This window comes from Drosophila navojoa, chromosome 4 (assembly GCF_054131105.1).
Source record: "Drosophila navojoa isolate 15081-1374.11 chromosome 4, UAZ_NAV_1.0, whole genome shotgun sequence".
Lineage (NCBI taxonomy): Eukaryota > Metazoa > Arthropoda > Insecta > Diptera > Drosophilidae > Drosophila > Drosophila navojoa.
Genome location: NC_142892.1, coordinates 3,743,890 through 3,764,750, shown reverse-complemented (window position 1 = coordinate 3,764,750; position 20,861 = coordinate 3,743,890). Strand labels below are relative to the sequence as shown.

At 38.8% G+C, this 20,861-nt stretch overlaps 3 protein-coding genes across 10 annotated transcripts in view; 2 read left to right on the top strand and 1 right to left on the bottom strand.

The window, feature by feature from the left end:
• Positions 1 to 484: 484 nt before the first annotated feature.
• On the top strand, positions 485 to 1,596 carry LOC108650602 (mitochondrial 2-oxoglutarate/malate carrier protein). Its single transcript, XM_030390935.2, has one exon. The coding sequence runs from the start codon at positions 607 to 609 to the stop codon at positions 1,537 to 1,539; it is 933 nt and encodes a 310-aa protein (XP_030246795.1). The 5' UTR covers positions 485 to 606; the 3' UTR covers positions 1,540 to 1,596.
• Positions 1,597 to 7,430: 5,834 nt separating this feature from the next.
• The window catches only part of axo (axotactin), a 66,003-nt gene continuing 52,572 nt past the window's right edge, over positions 7,431 to 20,861 (top strand). For all 8 annotated transcript variants that reach the window (XM_089260154.1, XM_089260153.1, XM_089260152.1 and 5 more), the window contains exons 1-5: positions 7,431 to 7,831; positions 16,328 to 16,933; positions 16,996 to 17,263; positions 18,403 to 18,622; positions 20,082 to 20,217. In XM_089260154.1, the coding sequence (XP_089116280.1) occupies positions 16,372 to 16,933; positions 16,996 to 17,263; positions 18,403 to 18,622; positions 20,082 to 20,217 (1,186 nt within the window). In that variant the 5' untranslated portion in view covers positions 7,431 to 7,831; positions 16,328 to 16,371. The remainder of the gene's footprint in view (positions 7,832 to 16,327; positions 16,934 to 16,995; positions 17,264 to 18,402; positions 18,623 to 20,081; positions 20,218 to 20,861) is intronic.
• On the bottom strand, positions 13,143 to 14,147 carry LOC108651779 (uncharacterized). The gene has a single exon (XM_018101669.3). The coding sequence runs from the start codon at positions 13,702 to 13,704 to the stop codon at positions 13,321 to 13,323; it is 384 nt and encodes a 127-aa protein (XP_017957158.2). The 5' UTR covers positions 13,705 to 14,147; the 3' UTR covers positions 13,143 to 13,320.

The window sequence follows — 20,861 nt, the reverse complement described above, 5'->3', positions numbered from 1 at the left end:
TTGGATTGCCTAATTGTTTTGGCAACTATTAAAGATAGGACGAAGATTAAATTCATCTCTGTATCTACTTCGAGTGTTCTCCTATCTTTTTCTTCTTCTTCTTTATCATCATTATCTTCTTCTTCTTACCTTTCGCTCTGAATTTCTGATTCTCTCTCTGTCACTCTCTAACAGACATACGTCTCCGTATCAGAATCTCTATCTCTCTCACGCTCTCTGCCTCTATCTATAAGTATCAATCTCCCTTTCTCTCTCTCTCTCTCTCACTCTGCCCCTATCTATCAATCTCTCTCTCTCTCTCTCTCTTTCGCTCTAGGTCTTCTTCTCTAGGTCTCTCTCTCCTTCTATATTCCACCCAATTATAATTGTTTATATAATATATAAAGCTCAGCTCAACTATTCCTATCCACCTATCCCATCCATAGCTGCCTCTAGTTCTCCATAGTCGAGTCAATTACTGGCCAATTTTACCAGCAGACTTCAAATAATTTCGAATTGTTTCTCGAGTAAAGTTTTAACACTCATAGCACACATACACAGAGATAGCAAACTTATTGAAAAATCTGATCGAAATTCCCAATTGTTTAACCTACATGATCTCCGATCATGGGCGTGCACACCGTAGACGGTAAAACTATACCAAATTATATGAAATATGTGCTCGGAGGCACCGCTGGCATGATGGCCTCGGTTATAGTCCAGCCGCTGGATCTGGTTAAGACGCGAATGCAAGTGGCCGGCGCATCGGGAAAGAAGGAGTACAAAAGCTCCTTCGACTGCATTGCCAAGGTGTTCCAGTCCGAGGGCTTTCTGGCATTCTACAATGGCATCAGCGCCGGACTGTTGCGGCAGGCGACGTACACGACGACCCGCATGGGTGTCTATCAAATGGAGGTGGAGTACTATCAGAATACGTACCAAAAGCCGCCCAATGTGCTCTCCAGCATGGCCATGGGCGTCGTTGCGGGCGCTTGCGGCGCTGTTGTCGGCAATCCGGCCGAGGTCTCGCTCATCCGCATGATGGCCGACAATCGACTGCCCGAGGATCAGCGGCGTAAATACAAGAATGTCGGCGATGCAGTTCTGCGGATAATACGCGAGGAGGGCGTCTTCGCCCTGTGGCGTGGCTGTGCACCGACAGTGGCGCGAGCGATGATCGTGAATATGGTGCAGCTGGCATCGTATTCACAGTTCAAGCTCCTCTTCAAGAGCTACTTGAATGAGGGCCTTGGCCTGCACATTGCGTCCAGCATGTGCTCCGGCCTGTTGACCACCATTGCCTCGATGCCCATGGACATGGCCAAGACGCGCATACAGAACATGAAGATCAAGGATGGCAAACGCGAGTACAAGGGCACCCTGGACGTCATCATGAGTGTGATACGCAACGAGGGCGTATTCTCGCTGTGGAAGGGCTTCACGCCCTACCTCTGCCGTCTGGGCCCGCACACGGTGTTTGCCTTCGTCTTCCTCGAGCAGCTGAACGCGGCATACTTCAAATACGTTTTGGGTGTTGAAAGCAAGCAACCGGGTCTGTGATTAAATTAAATTTGACTGTACATCTCAATAGCCTTGTGCCTTTGATATTCGTAATATAGACGTATATACGATATATTTTTATTTGTTTGAATCAATAAATTTAATATGTTACTTAGTTTTTGATTTAGTTAGAAGCAAGGCATGGTAGAGATGTAGAATTAAATTGAACGAACGACTAAAGTTTTTTATATTTATTTATTTATTATTATTATTTTTTTTTTTTTCCAAAAATAGAGTAGTCAAAGTTCCCAGATAGCTATATTATGTAGAATTAATTTTTATGTAGTACTACCTCCTATAAAAACCCTTAAACATTAGCCAAAGTGAGATCGAAATGCATTTTCATCCAACTCCAGCTCATATCGCATGCAACTCCCACACTTATCGCATGCGATACCTTAGTTTTATCGACTCACACACACTGACATTTCTCTCTCTCTTTCTCACACTCTTTCTCTCAGTCACTTGCGTTTGTGTGTGTTTAGATCGAGTGCGAGGTCTTATCAGTCGAACAGTTCAGTTTCATTCAGTTGGGCTTGTGCAGCTCGATCGTGCGGTTCGGTTTGTGTGTGGCGCCTGGCAGCAACAAGGAGAGATACAAAAAAAAAAATTTGCTGGCCAAATTGATGGCACTTAAGCTGCGGCTAGTCCACATTTGTCGTGATCTTTCAAGTGAGCAGCATGAATCAACCGGCGGCTCGAGCGTTGCGGAAGTGTTAATTTAAAGCCCAAATAAGGCATAAATCAGTGTTATATATATATCCCATGCACATAGTATGGTATATCTTTCTCTCTCTACTCCATATCGAGTGCTGAATCTGTGCCTTGAATCGCTGTCGTGTTAGCTGTGTAGCTCACATAATTCACAAATTGATAAATTTATAATTAAGTGCAATTAAATTTATTGTGTGTGGAGATAACATTGTAAATTCTTTCAACGGATATTGATATACTGACGTGACGCGCCTCTGGGTCTGAGGTAAGTTTTCAGCTTCTACTCTACTATCTCTAGTATGAATTATGACAGCCACTCAAGTAGTTAAATTGATTAGTTTAACTCATTCCACAAACAGATCTATTGATTGATTAGTATTCGATTTTTTTTTATTTTATTTTTTTTTTTTTGAGTGTCCATAAAGTTGAATGACTGTAGCAATGCATATATGGTTGTATATATTTATTATAGTATATGCCATAAAATATGAGTGATTGCATTGTAAATTCACATTTAAATACATCTAGCATTCGCATTATGCAACCCGTTTAACAGCAGCTGTTAGAGCGTAAATAATAGCTCACAACAAACTGACAAATAGCAGCTGTCTATCCCTCTTAACGGGCATTCTTGACACTTCGATTAACGTTCTCTATAGTTTTTTCTCACCATAATAGAAAAAAAAAAAACACTGCCTCTTGCCTGACAACAATTCAATTATTTACTTAGACTATTTGGCTCCATTTGATAATAAGAAAAGCTCTGTCAGTGACGCCTAAAACACTGGAGACTATTTGCCCATAGATAATGCTCAAGATTAGAAGAACTTTGATAAGTTCAATTTAAAGAGACTTTTTTGCAATGCTCTCACGGCTGGCTAAGTGCACTATGGAAAATATTGAGCATTGAAGTCAGCTGTGAAAATAAATAAAATATATATTTTTATAACAGTTAAATAACAATTTTTTTCAAAGCCTTCCGCACTCAATGGAATACGATTTTTTCCATACAAATTTCAATTGCCAATGCTAAAATGTTAAATTAAATTTTTTAATAAATATTTTAACCCTTTCAAATATTTTTTATTATTATTTAAAATATTTATCCTATTGAATTGTTCAGCATTTATGCAATTAAAAACTGATTTTAACTTCAATAAGAGCATTGGCTAGTCGTTCTTTTCGGCTTCTTCACTTTTCTTTTCTTTATTATTAACAAACATTTGCTATAACAAGCAATTAGGCTATTTTTTTGTTGTTTACATATGACTTATCCGAATACAAATTCAAGCAAGATCTCTATCTATATCAGCTTCTGGTGTTGCTATCAGCTGACTCGATTAAAATGGAGAGCGTGGCAAGCAAAGCTAAGCAAACAAATGGATAGTTAGAAGTAAAAATAGTTGAAAAACTGAATCTGAATGACATGGTGAATGTATTATTTATGCATTATATATAACTTTAGCTGAAGTCATGACACAAATCTGTTTCTATTAAAAAACTGATGCCAGTCCAGATATGTTCTGTATTGGGAAAATACATAAATCATTCATGTTTTCACTTAATTCACATTTGACTTGACAAATTGGCAAATGCAATTTTAATTGCACTGAAAATCCAATTTAATATCAATCACATTTTGTATTGGCTATCGGGCATGGGAAAATCCATTTTAGTTTTTACAACAATTGACACAGTTTTTACAACGAAATGAAGCATAATTAACATTTCAACAAATCGTCTAGTCTTCTAATTAGCTGAGCTGTCGCTCTCTGTAAACACAGAGGCAAACGCCTATGTCCCTCTATCTGTCTCTGTCTCTTTCCCTGTCACTGTCTCTGTCTCTGTTTACAATTGCTACTAAATAATAATAAATAATAGATGCTAATCATGGTAGCCACGTGCTACGATTTGTTGATAATTTCAATAGAATTGCAAATCAAATTAAACTATATTTACCTGTTTTATATACACATTATATATGTGTATATTATATTTAATATATATATTTGTAATTCAGGTGAAATGAAGCTCATCTAATTCAGTGAATTCAATTGTTTAGCGCATTTAAGCAGCTGTCAATTGTCAGTGTAAACTGAAAAAAAAAAACAAGGCCAAAATATGCATAGCTAGGTGTTGAGTCTAGATATTGTAGATACAATGTACGCGATTAGAATTGCACGACTGCAAGATGCCCTACATAACTTTGTTAGAAGTATATATGTATTTTATAAAATATTTTTTATAGAACTGAATTTGCTCTAAGCTAGAATTTTAGTCAAGAAACTGACTTGATTAAACAAAAAAAGTATAGAGTAAAGTGTAAGTGTTGGACTCAAAGATACCCTATTTTGTTATTATTTATTTAGTTTTCCAATTGACTAGATTATGCACATTTTTAATAGATATTTCTATCAACAAATTTAAAATATAAACATCAAACTTTGTTTGCCTAAAGCTGATGCCAAATAAGCTAGAATGCTGAACTTGAATATACCCTTTAAAAATGTCTTTTTATTGCTTAATTTTGTATACAAATATTTGTTTAATTATCTTGAGTTCATAATGAATACGAGGTAGCTTCAATTCGATTTTTTTTCTAGATGGCTTTCACATTGGGTTTTGTGCTAAATTTTAAGTAAAGAGTGACAGCCGCAGCTTGTGAGACAAACAAACCGCACGTGATCTCAGCTCGGATGCTGCCAGTCTGTCTAAGCTGTGGTTGTTGCTCTTGTTGTCATTTGAATTATTGTTGCTGTTGGATTTTTATTTTGTATCATTCAGTGTGGCAAATGTAAACGCCAACTGGTTTAATGCACACCTATTTCAGTCAGACGCTTTGCGGTTTAATCACATGACAAAAGGCAACGCATAATTAAATTATTCAAATAATATCATATTGTTTATGTATTAAATTTATATATATATGTATATTGTTTATGTGTATGTATATAAAATGCAATTAACTAATAACATTAATAATAATAAAATTTTAAAGCCAAATTAAAGCAACAAAATGTTGCTTCGCAATGCGTTCAATGAGTTATGCAGCGGTAATTTTTCTGTTATTGGTCTGGGGCACGCAAGCCGGCCGGTCGGCACAGCTCAGCGCGGTCGCTGCTCAGGGTCAAAGGTCAAGCGTCAAGCGTCCGTCATATTTCACTCGGTAAGCCAGGCAAACGTTTGCTGCGATGTGCACGCAGATAAGCAAACACGATGTCGCAATTGTCACTCAAGCCGAATCATCGCGAAGATACAGTTCGAGATATGTACATCTCCAGATACAGATACATTCACAAATTGAACTACAGATACGACATTATCATTGCCAGATGCGTGCTCGTGCATGGCCACAATTTGTCGACAGCTGCGAAGCTGCAATTTTCGAATTAAGACAATTGCGCCATGATTTACAAAAGTTCTAAGACGGCAACAAAAAAACGAAAAAAAAAAGATATAGAAGCAGCTGCTATCACGCCCACTGCCCGTCACGCCCACAGCTAGTGTGGCCAAGGGGCAAATCAATGCCAAAAGTAATGCAAATTTCTAAAATTCCTATTCTGCTGCGTCTTCTTCATCTCTCATTCTTTTCGCTTTGCCCCGAAAATAAATTGAATTTTCAATGAGCTACACGGCAAGAAAGAAAGGGGTGCAAAGCCGCAACGCCCGTACAAATGTCATCAAATATTTACATAAGGCCGGGAGCCAGCATCAAATAAATCACAACAGCTAAGCTGAGTCGAGTTGAGTGAAAAGCGTCAGTGAGTTTCGCTGTCTTTTGTTAGGGAATCAGAGCTGTAAAACATACTGATATCATACAGATATGATACACTGGCAAAAATAGGAAGTTGTTTATAGTAGAATAGTGAAGTAATTTTAAAAGTCTTGGAGGTAGCTTTAGCCTTTTAGTTTGGGCTTAATTAACAAAGTTAATCCTGGTTTATCCGATGATATCAGACGAGAGCATATACATATATATATTCAAATATATTATATACTCTTAGCTCTCGCTTAAGTATTTTAGATTAAGGTGAGCTAAGAGTCAATCATTTCATTGACGGACTGAATTAGTTTGAGCTTACATTTATTTGACCCTGAACTTGTCTTATTAATTGATTTATATTATGCAAATTTTAAAGAAATTAATTTTGGCATTATTCTAAACTCATTATATATGTATATAGATGACGTATTTATACTTGATTAATTGACTGACTGGCTAGATCTTATCGCATAGTAATCATCTTAGGAGCTAGAAGGTAGTAAATTTACCTAGAACTTAAAGCAATTCACATCTTAAAAGAAAAATATGTTATATATTGTATAAGTATTTAGTTTTTTTGCAGATTAAAGTTCAATTGTTTATCAGTGCTAAATTCTATAATAATGAAAAATAGATATTATGCTAAATAAGATCCCAAAAAAGCAAAGTCATGTTTTAAAGACATGACTTCAAACTCAAAAGATAGTTTATAGCTAAATTCGTAGCTCACATAAGTGCATCTGGTATTAGGTGAAGGCACTACACATAAATACTACCTGAATAGTATTATATCTACTATATCTGCACCTTGTTTAAGAGATAGTCTGTCAGTTAGGCTTTACTTAGACCTACACAGATGCTCTATAAATTCAAAATCATGCACATATTGCATACACACACATACGCTGACACATTCATACATATAGATACACATCTATTAGTAACCTCTCAATGATATGTCTCAGACTTTGGCTCAGCCGCAGCTATCACTGGCAATTTTCCAATTGACGCCTATTACGGTTAATCGTAGCAGTGACCCAAGTCCAGACGTACCTAAACTAATAATGTGTGTGCACATACAGTTTAAAGGCTAAGCCGCAGCACAATCCCAGCTACACCACCATATATATCACCCATGAGCAGTGTGTGTGTGTGTGCGTGCGTGTGTATGTGTGTGACCACAAAACAGCGCTGTCTACTCCATGTATAAATGAGCTGCTCGATGGAACTTGAGCATGGAAATTGTGGGTGTATATGCGTGTTGCTTTAGCTACTCTTATTGTTGTTGTTGTTGTTATTGTTATGTATATTGTTGCTACTTGGCACGCTAACTAGCTATGTCGCTGTCGGCGTCGCTGCGTCGCTGTGTCGTTGCTGCCGCTGCGGCTGTACGCTTTAAGCTAAACATTTGCGTTGGCTTTAGTCGCACCGCGTAGGTCAAAGCAAGTGGATTAAATGCAAATGCCTACAGTCAGAAAAGAGAAAAGAAAAGCGAGTGTGAATGCCCGTTTCGAGGGTGTCGTAGTTGAAAAGCAGTGCTCGTTATTCTCGACAAGCAATTAGCACTAAAAGGTTCAATGCCGCCTCAAAGGATTCAATGAAGCAGCTAAAGCAACGGCAACGGCAACGGCTACGGCTGCAGACATTGCGTATACGTCACGTTGGCCAGCCAACCAGTCACCCAGTCAGCCAGTCAGCTGATTCGTTTAATCAAGCGACTTTTATGGGCATAAGAGTCCGTGTCCTGTGTGAGACAGTGTGAGAGGGAAAGGAAAACATTGACAGTGCTCAATTGTGTCTGATTTTCACGCAAATGTAAGCCTCGACTTTGGCTCTGTTTTTCGGTTTGATTTCGTTTCGTTTGTGTTTCGTGACTTGAGTAAAAGGCAAAAGTTGATTCATCAGCCGCAGGATACACACACAGACACAGACACTGTGCTGCTGCTTTCGTATGCGTCAGCAGAAAATAAAATAGTGAAAATATAAAACGCAATACTACTGCAACGGTATATCCTTGAAGTTCTCACACACAGCACAGAGCGTGTGCACACATTGACCTCGTTTTGGGCCCGCCACCCGCCTGCCCGCCCACCCGCCTACCCCTTTCATTTTGAGTGTGTATGCTGGCTGCGTGTTCAATGTGTCTACGTGTGTGTTTGCACAAGTTTCCTTTTTCTGTGGTGCGCTATAATGATTTAAGCGTGTTAGTGTGTTAAATACAACCACACACACACATGGAGAGTCATATCGTATCAGTTAGGCACAGGAAGTGACTTAAATCAATAAGCTGGCATATCATCAGTTCAACAGTTAAACAGTTCAAACAGGATAAAGCAAAAACACAATTTTCCATTCACTTTAATTTATATAAATTGCAAGTAATTAAACCATTTCCAGTCACTTAATAAAAAAAGTAAATAAAATGAAAATTAAAAAAAAATACAAATATCTATATATTTGTGTGTATATAAACAACATATTCAATTGAATTAACATATATTTATAAATATCCATGAAACGTGCAAAAGAATATAGTGAGCATTAATATGGAATTTCGTTTGTCAGCTGCAAAATTAGCTCGAAAATATGCAAATAAATTACAAATTTTGCATGCGCAATTTTTCGGCTAATAAAAACGAAATAAATATTTAAAATACAATACATATCAATACTACATATATTTAATAGTAAAGTAAAGGCTTTTGATCAAAAACCACTCAAAGGGAAAGTCAAAATAAATCTAAATAATAAAGTTATTTTTACAGCTAGTGTGCATAAATTATATATGTGGAAATCGATATTGAAACAAAATTACATGCGAAAATAATTATTTAAAAATTATCTACGGAATAATATATAATATAGATATATAACAATATTTAATGAAAAATGAGTTATTGAAAATATTAGGTACACAAATATTTATCAAATTAATAATATATAAATAATTTTTATGAAAAAAAAATATATGTGTAAAAATTAATTAATAATAATTTAATCATTTATTCAATAACTATAATTTTCTTTGAAACAAAAAATAAATAATAACAAATGTGTAGAAATTAATAATAATAGTTTAATTATTATTTCGGTGAATAATATAAAAAATGCAATTAAATACTACCTATATTAATGCTCTTGCAGCTGCCTATTCAATTAACTGCATACTTTAATTTAATAAACTGAATATAAATAATATACAAAATTATATAAATATTTGCTCAACATATTTTACAGTGCATAAATAAATACAATTCTTGGAGTTGAAGCAAAAATAAATACAAATAAATATTGTAGTTATTTGTGAAGAAAAGTGTAAAGCAATTACAAGATTGTTTTTGATGTACCAAAAGTGGGCGTGAGTTCTGTGCTCTCACTTGAGCATACAAAAATAGACGAAGAAGAAGTAAATGTATATATAGAGTAATATAAGTATATAAGACAACTGGCCCAGTCAATGCCCAAGTTATGACACGAAACGTGCAGACAGCTCGTTAAAGGCAAGTGTATAATTATTTATATATATATATATACAACATTTATGCATATATAAATATGTATATTTATACTCATTGAGTAAAGTGAAATGAGTATATTTATTTGGTGGAATGTCGCTCTTGCTGCATGTCTGCAAAATCATTTTGTATGTGCTCGCATTATAGTAAAAGGGTAACCCGATCCTATCACTAAGGACGTGAGAAATAGGACAGTGTATTTTCCAGTAGCTCAGAAATCATGCTAGTCAGCCTGCTAGAGAGCTATGGTGGATATATATATACATATGCCCATTCTACCACTAAATTACTACCGACATCGTCTATTAGAGGCATGGCGAATCAGTAAACAGATCTGATAGTGTTTGGGCAGTGAATAACTATTCTGCAGTTGGTATCACCCGACTGAAGCATTCATGCCTCATTTACATACATACAAATATATATGTATATATATATAAATATATTTAAAATAACTGCCACTGCATTAAAATGCTTGCCACGCCAGCCACATTAAAAACTGCTCAACAGAATTTGCATAATTTTCCGCCCTCTCCTCTCTCTCTCAGCCTCTGCTGCCTGGGCCGTTGCACTGTCAGCCGCTGTGACTGTGTCTGTCAGTCAGGCACAGGCAAACAAACAAACAGCTTCATTACAAAATCCTTATGTACTGCACTTCAGCAAGTAGGCAAGCAAATTAAACAATAATTATTTATGCAATAACAATTGAATGTGCAAACACACGCAAGTGCGACCGAGATGCAAATAGCTAGCAGCAGACGAACGCAAAACAAAGTTGAGATCAGCGAGCCGTGTAAATTGTATTCTAAGCGCCAAATGTTCCGACTGCATCTGTCTCTCTTTCACTATGTAAGTGTGTGCGTGTGTGTGTGTGTGTGTGCGAGTGACTTGCATCAAGTTTTGGCATAATTTCAACATTTATTCTTTAATTTAATGGAATAATTTTGTGCCTTTGAGTGCGGGCGGCGGCACATGTTAATGTTATTAAATCATTTTTTTTTAAGTGCCTGAAAATGATTAAATTTATTTGTGCAAATGTTCTATGCACACAGTGAAGCTTGACTAATTAGCTATAGTGAAAACAGATGCATCGTTCTTTGAAATAGTTCAACATATAAATGAGGCTTAGATCTTAAGCCTGCAAGTTTTCATTTAATGTCTAAGAAAATTTCTTATTTGCACTTGACTTCCATTTAAGTCTCAATTTATATAAATATGTGAATCTTTTAATAAACTTCAAGCATAGTTTTTCAATGTTGTTAGCTGAATAAAAATACAATAAAATAGTAAACGTAAATAAATAGAAATCTTAATACTTAAATACGTTAGTTTGCTAATAGCTTTTGATTTGAGTAGAGAAATACATAAGAATGGTAAAATTCTTATATTTTGTCGGTAAAAAAATATTTATATAATTATATTTATATATAATTATATAATTAAAATTAATATATATTTATAATTTCTAGCTACAAGTAATATAATGCACTTTATATTGCATATAAAATAAATTTAGTGGCAGTAAAATATCGAACTACAACTAACTGTATTATAAATTCCCAATAGATAATGTACTAACTCTTTAAACTATTATTCAAAAGTAATTCATAGCAAATGTTGTATAATATATTACATTATTTAGACAGCAATTGAAACGACTTCTTCTCCCCAAGAAACATTGCTCGCTAGAAAACAAACCACCTTAGGCAATACACACTGTGGCTTTATATAAGTTCGCGCACTTGTCTGCCCGCAGAGACAATATATCTTCAACGATCTGCTCGGAGGTTCTGTCTTCACTGTGCCTTTCCATCTTGTTACGCCCACACACACACACACACACACACACACACACACACGCACACAGTTAGCCGCGTTCTTTATGCGCTCATTCATGCAGCGTGACTTCTATTAGAGCACACGCACGCACACTCATATACGGCTTATCGGTGTGTGTGGGTGTGTGTGTGTGAATGACTTCACGCTGCTGATGCCATTTGCCATTGCTAACAACTACAATAACAATGAGAGCAGAGGCAGCAGCAGCAACTGGCGCCGCTTGCGACGTCACTTAATATACAAATTTCAGTAAATATTTATACTCGCACACACACACACGCACACATATACAGAGTCACGTAGCTGCTGCAGTTTCCGCTGAGTTCTCTTGGAGCTGTCAGCCAAGTGCCAGACCAAAGCGAGACTCAGCCTCGAGAGAGTGACTTTCGCTCGCACTCTCTCTCTCTCACTCCCTCTCTCTCTCTCTTTGACAACAATTCGTTCAATTTGAAGCAATCAAGTTATTTTAATTCATTACGCTTACGCGGGCAACACTTTGGAGACATGCACAACTGCAGCAGCAGCAGCAGCACAATGTGGGGCCACGCCCCTTGTGCCACGGTCTTCGAGGGCAAGTCCATGTGCATTTTGCCTGACACCCGCTCTGCGTGTGAGTGTGTATATTATTTGCATGTGTTTATATTACATTCTCACACACGCACACACACACACACACACACACACTGGCACACCATCAAAATGTCAGACATCTGTCATTTAATTTAATTTGACTTCACTTGCTTTCATTTGTTCGCCTTCGCCTTCGTCTTTGCTTCTGGCCTCGCAGTTTTCCCCGCCTCTCTTCATCCTCATTTCCCACTTTTTCGCGCTTTATTTTCTTTTTCTCTTTTTTTTTCCAAGCGTCAGCGACTGCCTTAAAACGTGCAATTTAGTGGGAAAGGCGGGGCCAGCGAGCTGTTTCTGTTGTTATAGCTGTTATTATTGTGTGTGTGTGTGTGTGTGTGTGGGTGTGTGCTGTGGGACACACACGCGCATAACTTAAAACGTTTTGCATAGTCAGTGAGTTGGCCCAACTGGCAGGCAAAACTTTTGAGACCACGCAGAGCCGCGCATGCACTCAACATTTAATTTGTTTTTAAAATGCAATATTATATACATATATGCAAGTTGGTGCTTGTTTTTCTTGAGATGTGCTTACTATTAGCATTGATATTGGTATTATTTGATATTCATATACAGAGGTAATACATGAAATATTGCAATATGTTTTCAGTAGTAGGCAGCGAATGAAAATAGGAGTAGAGGATGGTTATTATACAACTATTGTAGTTAACTAAATATATAGGGAATGGTAATGTTCATAACCCAAAAGCCTAAGATCAATGATGGAACAGAAAACAGAGACATAAATGCTCTCCGATTACTCTAAAAACTATCTGCATAAGATGGATACAAATTTAACAGTTAAAGATCAATCTCAACTATTCATAAAGCTGATTAAAATAACTTCATTTTCAGTTTAGCTCAATCTTATAGAATTCTATAAGAAAATGTGTTTTCTTTTCAAGTTGTCCGTTGTAAGAAGCTCATTCTGATAGACATAAATCTCATGTATGTACTCGATATGAGTTTGAAAAACTATACTTATTCGTAATAAACATTATTTGAATAAAATTTTTGTCTGTTTAAAAGTCAAATCTTCAGTCAAATATAAAAGAAAATATACCAGTACTTAAAGTTTTATGCATAAGAAAAATATATTTTATTAAAATTAATCATAAATATTAAAGCAAACATCAAAGGTTTTATCTTAGGTTTATAAAGTTAGCTAACATGTTTCTTGCTTATATGCGATTTCAATCATGTCAAGAAATTTGATTTCTTGTTTGTCATTAGTTGAACTAAATATTAGCTGATGATTCTATGATTCCATTGCTATTCAGTCGACTGCTGAACTGTGTCCAAATTCCTCTGGTCCTTGGTCCGGCTTCACTGCAGTCGCTTCAGCTTGAGTTTGCGGTTCTGCCTCTGCACCGCTTTGAGCTGCTTAGCCCTATGCCGTAGCTTCTGTTCAAGCAGCCGCTTGAACTGCTGCTCCCGGACCAGTATCTGCAGATCCTCGTAGCTGCACGTGGCCATGCGCTGCTTTGTTTTGGCAATTAATTCGTTGGTCAACAGAATCTTCGTCTGCGACATCTTGGCGTAGTGCGCCTTGCGTCGCTGTAGCTCCGAGCGGTGCAGGAACAGAGCGTAGGCGGTCTTAACAGTTGTTGCTTCCATGACGATTGCTGACTGAATGTGTCGGGATGTGCCGCCTGCCACCCCTTTTATACGCTGGCAGGCAAATGTTCTGATTGCCTGCTTGCAGCCCATACCGGATCCGTTTGGGACACTAGCCTTTTTTTGTAGCGTGTGCCTGTTTACCCCAAGTGCGCCCGCTCGTGATTTTTCATGTTCTATCCTTTGGAGTGTCGTTTACCTGCCGCGAGTACACCTGCAGCTGCAGCTGGCTTATCGGTCGTCCTGCGGCCTGCCGGGAGCCCTCGCAGGTAGCCGCTGTTATCTTTAACGTTCCGGCTACGTGTTGTGGCATTAATGCACTTTAGGCAAATCCCACACACACACACACCTACATATGTGCATGACACAGGCGAAGAGTGAACGAGCCTGAACTGAACGCTTCACTCTGGCAGGAAACGAAAAGTTAGGTAAACTTTCGCGCTTGGCTGACCCAAATCAACCACTGAACGTACGAGTGAGCGAGCGAGTGAACTTTTTGAGTATGCATTGGGAATTTTTACGTGCTGCATCAATAACTTGGCCAACGACGACGCATCCTTGACAGAACCACGCACACTTGACGAGCTCTGGCTATCTCGCTCTTGCACGCTATCTCTCTGCGTCTATCTCCCTCCCGCCCACTCTTCGGTTTATTAATTTGCATGAACTTTGGCAATGCTCATTTTTCATGTCTGGCTTTTTGGACCGGGCAGCAGCTAAAGCCGCAATTAAAAATTGCTTATGGCAGTAAGGGCTCTCTGAGAGCAACACCCACAACCACGCCCAATCCCTCACTGGGAACGTCATGCAAAACTTGCACAGTTTTTGTTCGTTTTTGGACCAAGCTAACTTAATATTCTTCATCCTTTTTCTCTCCGTATATATAGCATTTCCGTTTAACACCTCCGTTGCCCGCCTTTGGGCATTTAGCTAAGGCAACTGTGCATCATTATTTTGGAATTTTTGACAGTTTTTTCCACGACGATAAGCTACTTGTGAATCAGCTCAGCTTAAATACACGCAGCTGTGCGTGAGTATGTGTGTGTGTGTGTCTTGTCACATTTCCGCCGGAAGTGTAAGCACAAAAGTTCGTTTTCGTTAAATGCCAGCAAGAAATGCAACGTCGCTTCATTTTCTCAGCCAGACATTGACTGATGATGATGAGCATGATGATGTAAATGGGATTTATAGTGCGCCATGACAATAGTAAACTGCTTCAGCTTCATGCACACCCACACACTTACACACACACACACATATACACTAAGACTGCTGCTGGTAACAAGTAGCTGAAATCATAAGCTGTGATAGCTTCTTTGTGCGGCTGCTGTGACGAGCCAGCAAATTGCCTCACTGAATTTATAGTACAATTACCACAAATCTAATGAGCACCAAGGCACTGAGGCGACGATGGCGACAGCGACGGCGTCGGGGCGTGGCCAGACGAGCGAGCATATAACAGCAGACAGACAGCTTCATATTTTGTCTGTAGCATACTTATTGGGGCAGGCTGGTGCAAGTTTAACTAATGAAACGAATGGGCAGAGTGGAAGAGACAGAGCAGGTTGCTTAATTATATGCGAAAAAAATGACAGAGTGATATTTAAAGAAACGTTTTGTTGAAGATTAGGAGAGCTGTAGATAGTTTTTTGCCAAAAATCGCATCTTAATAACACAAATGTAGCATGCGTGCATAGAAAATCATGATTCTTATAGTGTGAGGGGAACTCTGTAGAGCCGAAAGAGCAGACAGAGCTTAGTAGAAATTCTACTGACACATACATAATATATATATACCATATATAAGTTGATTATGTAGTACGCTGAAATCATTAAAAGTGGAAGATCAGACTATAATAATCTATTTATTATTATTAAGTACCAATTCTTCATCATTCAAATTAATCGTATTCATAATAATTGCTATCGCAAGAGAGCTCACTGAATATTATTAAAAACTCTTAACCCATAAGGTCACATAGAGAAAATCGGTAACTGTGTACGAAGCTAAATGCAGTTACGTTTGTCTGCTTATCTATGCATATGCATATTCAACAGTTGCTGCGAGTTGTATGTGAATGGGTTAGGTAAGCTCTGATTGTTTACAATGTTATGCAAGAGCAATAACTACAGGGCGTCAACATCTTTAGACAGTTGTCGCAGCTGTTGCCCTGGCAGCTAACTGTACATTAATATTCCGAATTTGAATTCAGAGAAACGTTCACAAACGCGCCAACACATTTTCATATTCTGATTATTTGCTCTCAGTTAATAAAAAGTAGTTGGCAAACCAAATTGCTGACATTTTAAATAGGTAAAAATAAGAAAGAAAAAAAACTTATAGCAAGCTTGATTCAATCAACTTTTCTCAATTTCTCTCTTAATCTGAGACCAATAAACACATTTTTTTTCAGCTTACAGTCATCCATAATAGAAGCTAATAACAAATTATCTCAAATAAAGATCTTTACTTACAATCTAGATATATCCAGAATGTCTAATCAGAAAAAGTTCTTAATCAGAGATAAGTCTCGGGATCTGAAGCTTAACAAAAACATTAAAGTAGTTGTTTAATTTGAGTTAAAAAATCATAGTATCATAGTATATAGCCAATACCAATGCGAGATAACCTTAACATGTATATATTACTCTCTCTCTCCTCTTCTCTCTCTCGCTCTATATATAACATTTCATCAATTCCCTTTTCTACTTCCAGTTCCTTGCAACTTACGCACATTCGTAAACAAAAACCGCTGCAACATGAAACGCGGCAAATATCTGGAGCTAGCTCTCACGCTTTTCCTGCTGCTGACCTCTCTCTGCGCTGCAGCCGGCATGAGCCTCTCTAATGGCACAATTGTTGCCAGCTTGAGTGATGGCAGCGCTGCGGGCAGTGCCAATTTGCCCACACTTGGCGCTGGCGTCGGCCTTGGCGGCAGCAATAGCAGCAGCGGTGCCATCAATACAGGCGCGAGTCAGCCAAGCGGCGGTGCGGCCGCCCAATCGAACAGCGAGGCCAGCGGCAGCAGCGGCAACAGCGGCTTATCAGCTAGCAATACGGGTGGTGGCAGCATCGCCGGCAGCAGCGGCGGTGGCAGCAGCGACACGAACTCCGCACTGATGCAGGCGCCCAAGGAGAAGCAATACGAGAAGTGCACCGGCCCGGGGGATCCGGGGCCGTGTAAGCAGTACATTTACAAGTGGCGCTTCGAGCCAACGACCGGGGAATGCACCACCTTCATCTGGGGTGGCTGCGATGGTAATCCGCAAAATCGCTTTAACACCGAGCCGGAGTGTCTCTTTCACTGCGTCGGCGGACCACGTAAGCAAATGAAACCAAAACTTCAGTCAAGTTTGTAAGCCGAGTGTGTGTGTGCCCCGCAGATACCTTGCCGCCGTTTTTGCTGTCAACCACGCGAGAGCCGAGCACCACAGAATCATCGCTGGCCAGCTACAACACACAGAGTCCGGCCCAGCTGCCCGCGGGCTATAACGGCGGACGTATGATGGGCGGCACCACGCCCGTGCCCATCGAGCAGCGCGGCCCCGAATTGACGTTTGCGGAAACGGGTCAGGGCAAGACCTTCATGTTTGCCAAAAACAACACGTTCATCCAAATGGACGGCGACATCATACAGACATTTCAATTACGGTGAGTGAGGGTGGCCGGACGGACGGACGGACGGACGGACGGACGGTTGGCCCAGGAGTCCTGCTTGCCCAGTCAGGATATTGACGGCACGCTCGACACACTTACCTCAATTTGGTTGGGTAGCATTTTTGAAGTCTTTTGCATATTTCATGCTACACAAGAGAGTGGGAGAGGCAGAGAGACTGAGATCGAGAGAGGTGGGGCACGAGTGGAAGCCGCGATTCGCGCGTCATTTGCCAGATTGTTAGCGTTTCAGCTTGCGAACGTGTTTGATGTGCACCTTAACACCCGAATGCCTGGAATATTTCTACCATATTCTTTGAGAACACGAAAATTACAAGAGTTATTTGTTAGTCTTTGCAGTTAAATCCAGCAGGAAGTTAGTCAGGGCTCTAGCTGACTTTAGACATTGTAAAATAAAAGACTTGAGTTGTGCTTTCATGTGGCTTATATTCGTGACAAATTATAGAAGACTGCGCTTAGAAAATGATTGAAAAAAATGCCACCTCAAAGAAAACCAGCTCAATCATCAACAAACAACTCCAATTATAAGTTAGAAAAGTTCGGTCAAAGCATTCTATCATGCCATCTAAATTTCTGGCTCAGTTCAACACAAGAAAATCTCCGAGAGCAGCCCATAAAATTGTCAGTTTTTCATGGGTTAAAGATGCCTTTTGAATATGTCACACAGTTGCAATTAGCCAACATGACGCAGCTTTAAAATATTTGATGTGTGTGCGTGTGAGTGTGTGTGTTCTAAATGCTTTGGCAATTAAGTGTTCTCTAGCCGGAAACTGTTTGAAATTTGATTTTCTGCTCAATTGCAGGACCTTGTGTTTTGACCCAGTTAACTGGCAACTTTTGTCCAGTTGCAATTTGTGCAAACATTTTACATTTGCATATTGAATTAAAATACAAAAATCAAATAAATACAACACAAAAAAAGAAGTCACATAAAATGGGAAAAATAACTTTCTTGTTGTCAGTTTTGGGCTATAGTTTTAATTTCAACTCCAGTTGAGCTCTGAGCAAATAAATTTGCAGAACTCTCTCAGGCCATAAAATAGACTATATTTATATGTGCATATATATTGCTCTCTCCCTCTCCCTCTCTCTCTCTCTCTCTCTCTTGCTTGCAGACTTTGCCGTGAGATATCATTTCAGTTTCGCACTCGCCTGCCGCACGGCCTGCTCGTCTATCACAATGTCAAGAATCCGGATCGCATTAATTTGGACCCCTATGCACTCTACGTGATTGTCGAGAAGGGCCAGCTAAAGGTTGTGCATGTCTTTGGCAAGCATTCAACGAGTGTCACAGTGGGCGAGAGCCTAAATCGAGATGAATGGCACAGTGTTATGGTGAGTTGGACGACAAGTAGACCTAACTATGTTCCATCTGCCACCTAACTGCAACTGGAAGCTGGAAGCTGTAAGCAGCAAGCTCTTTGAGTTGCATTTGCCACTCTAGCCAGGCTTTCAAGGTTTTTCTTTACTCTGCGCTGCTTTGCTCTGCTCTGCTTTGTTTTCCGAGTGCAGCTGAAGTTTCATCTGCTCAGTCTTGTTACTGTAATTGCTGTGGTTGAGGCTGGTGCTCTTTGAAAGTGAGCATATCAGCTAAGCAGCTGTCAAAATACAACTCAAATAGTTCATCTCTTCTATTCAACATAATATCTAAAAAAATTATATTGCCTCAAACTCTAACAAAACACAAAAATAGCCCCAATTATATATCCATCATTCTCCCTTATCCTAGTTCACTCTTAGAGTATCTCAACTAGTCGCATTCATATATATATCTTTCCCGATTAGCATGCAGCATATGTTCATTTAGCAATTAGTAAGATTGCAAGCTGTATGTATGTGTGTGTGCATACGTGCTAGTGTGTTCATGTATGTGTTGTCTATGCTGTATTGCTGCGTGCATGTGTATTTGTTGGTGTAAAACGCTTTATCAAAGTTTTATAACAAAAGCAAGCAGCTTGATTTATGAACGCTCAACTTTTGTTAACTCACCTAACGGACATGGCCAGGTCCTCGAATTGTTTAAGGACATGCCCAGAGTGGTCCAAGCAGCCCGCAGCCCGCAGCCAGCAGCCGGCAGCAGCATCATCATCAATAACACACACACACACACAGACACGCTCGCACATGGCTAGCAGCAGCATCATCAACATTATCATCATCAAGCGTTTGAGCATTTCAGATCGTGTTGCGTGTTTTCATATTTAAAACAAACATATCCACTACTAATCACACCTAGGCAGATGCCGGCATACACGCCCTCACACCAGCACACACACACACACACTCACACACTGACACCAGCATATACATACACACGCAGATACACTCATAAATAACACGCAAATTCCTAATGAATTTCAGCTGATCCCTGCAATGTGCGCACAGCAGTTGCAATTCATTTTCGTAGATTTTTCATGCGCAACAAACAACAGCAGCAACAACACTAACAACAACAACAACAACAACAATTTATCGCCCAACGCTTGCAACTTCAACTCTGGGCCAAAACGCATAAATTCATAAATTTTTATCATTTGTCCGGGTGTACGTGTGTGTGTGCTGCTCGCGACTGCCACGCCCCCAAACAAGCAGCAGGCAGCAGGCAGCTAGCTAGCTAGCTGGTTTATTGGTTTTATGCACCATATCCTTCACAACCCAGCATATATACTCATATCTATATATACCTAGATATCTATATACATATATATATAATTCTATCTCTCTCTCTCTCTCTCTCTCTCTCTCTCTCTCTCTCTCTCTCTCTCTCACTCTCTTTCACTGTGGCGCTGCACAGGTGCGCATCGATGTCCATGGGGCAAGATTAATTGCACGCGTCGACAATAGTCAGGAGGAGGTATATCTGAAAGGTCTGAATCACGAGTACAACTACGGCGTCTCCACGAATTTGCCATCGGTGGTGCTGGTCGGAGGTGAGAACCAAATCAATTGTGTGTGTGCGAGCGTGTGTATACATAACTATGTGTATATGCGTGTGTGTGTGCATGTGGTTGTGTCTGTGTTTGCCTACAAATTCAGTTAGCTGTCTGCTGGCGCCCTCTTTTAAAGCCGGCGCCTGCATCTATGCAACGATTTTGCGGCAAGTGCAGCAACAATTGAAACAGGGCAAATTGAGAGCGGAAAAAATAGGAAAAACTTGCCATAGAAACGTTTTGATTGAACAAGAACGAAGCTTAAATACGCTGGCTGAATTAGAACAGGTGGAAAATGTATAAAAAAAAATATATATATGTATATTCATTTGAAATCATAAGTGGAATATTCTTATGCAGATAAGATTTGCTAAAAAGTTTACTCAGCAAAAAAAAAAAATATATAAATAAATAAATAAATAAAATAAAATAAAAATAAATAAATAATAATAAAAAGAGAAGAGAAAATAAAATTATTTGTTGAAAGCTTTTATTTATACAAAGATATAAAAAGCATAGAACAACTTAGTAAACATGCAGAAATATATATAAACTTGTGCTTAAGCTGCTCAGAAAAAAAAAATATATTTATATATATATATATATATATATATATATTGTTTATATAAAGCCGACTCTGCCTT

Excerpts from the sequence above, each read along its gene's own strand:
- LOC108650602 (XM_030390935.2), top strand. The coding sequence starts at position 607 with ATGGGCGTGCACACCGTAGACGGTAAAACTATACCAAATTATATGAAA.
- LOC108651779 (XM_018101669.3), bottom strand. The coding sequence starts at position 13,704 with ATGGGCTGCAAGCAGGCAATCAGAACATTTGCCTGCCAGCGTATAAAA.